At 58.0% G+C, this 626-nt stretch overlaps 1 protein-coding gene across 1 annotated transcript in view; it reads left to right on the forward strand.

Annotated features, from left to right (window-relative positions):
• VOLCADRAFT_108129 (uncharacterized protein) overlaps positions 1-626 on the forward strand; it is a gene marked incomplete at its 3' end in the record, with an annotated part of 11,311 nt that overhangs the window by 8,475 nt on the left and 2,210 nt on the right. Inside the window, exon 8 of the mRNA XM_002958380.1 lies at positions 270-589. Coding sequence (XP_002958426.1) covers positions 270-589 — 320 coding nt within the window. The remainder of the gene's footprint in view (positions 1-269; positions 590-626) is intronic.

Below are 626 nucleotides of genomic sequence, written 5' to 3' on the forward strand. Positions count from 1 at the left end.
ATGTGGATTAAGGGCTCCTGCGATTTCTCTGGTGAGCCGCTTAGACGACTCGCACTCACGTCAGGGGACATCAAAGACATCAAAGACATCAAAGACATCAAAGACATCAAAGACATCAAAGACTCTTTTTTGCAAAGCATTAAGAGCGCACGGTTGTCCCCTCAGCTAATGCCAATTCCCCGAAGCCCGCCGGCCATGTCGGACACTCCCGACCGCCGCCTGACAGACTGCGTGTCAATGCCGTACAACTTGCCTTAAACCTGCTGCAGGCATGGCCGGCGCCATGATGCTGTCCAACTCGTACGGAGAGCTCCTCCGCCTGGTTCCCCAGTCCCACATCTGGCACTACTTCCTGTCCTACGTTGAACAAGATACTGCCGACGCATGTGTCGTACTGGCCGTACGATTAGGAGAGGTGTCGGTTCAGGGGCGGCGGTTGCGCTGTTGGTACGACAGCCATGTCGGGGGCAGCAGTGCAGCCGCCAGATGCCGGGAGGCACGGCGGCTGGGAGTTGAGCACTCACAGCATTTCGTGTTGCTGCTGAGTCCGGGCGCCCTGGAGTCGCCGTACATCAGATTTGAGATTCAGGTGGGGGCCATTCTGGGGCCTCCCTCCCTCCCTCCGT

This window comes from Volvox carteri (genome assembly GCF_000143455.1).
Source record: "Volvox carteri f. nagariensis unplaced genomic scaffold VOLCAscaffold_93, whole genome shotgun sequence".
In the NCBI taxonomy this organism is placed as follows: domain Eukaryota; kingdom Viridiplantae; phylum Chlorophyta; class Chlorophyceae; order Chlamydomonadales; family Volvocaceae; genus Volvox; species Volvox carteri.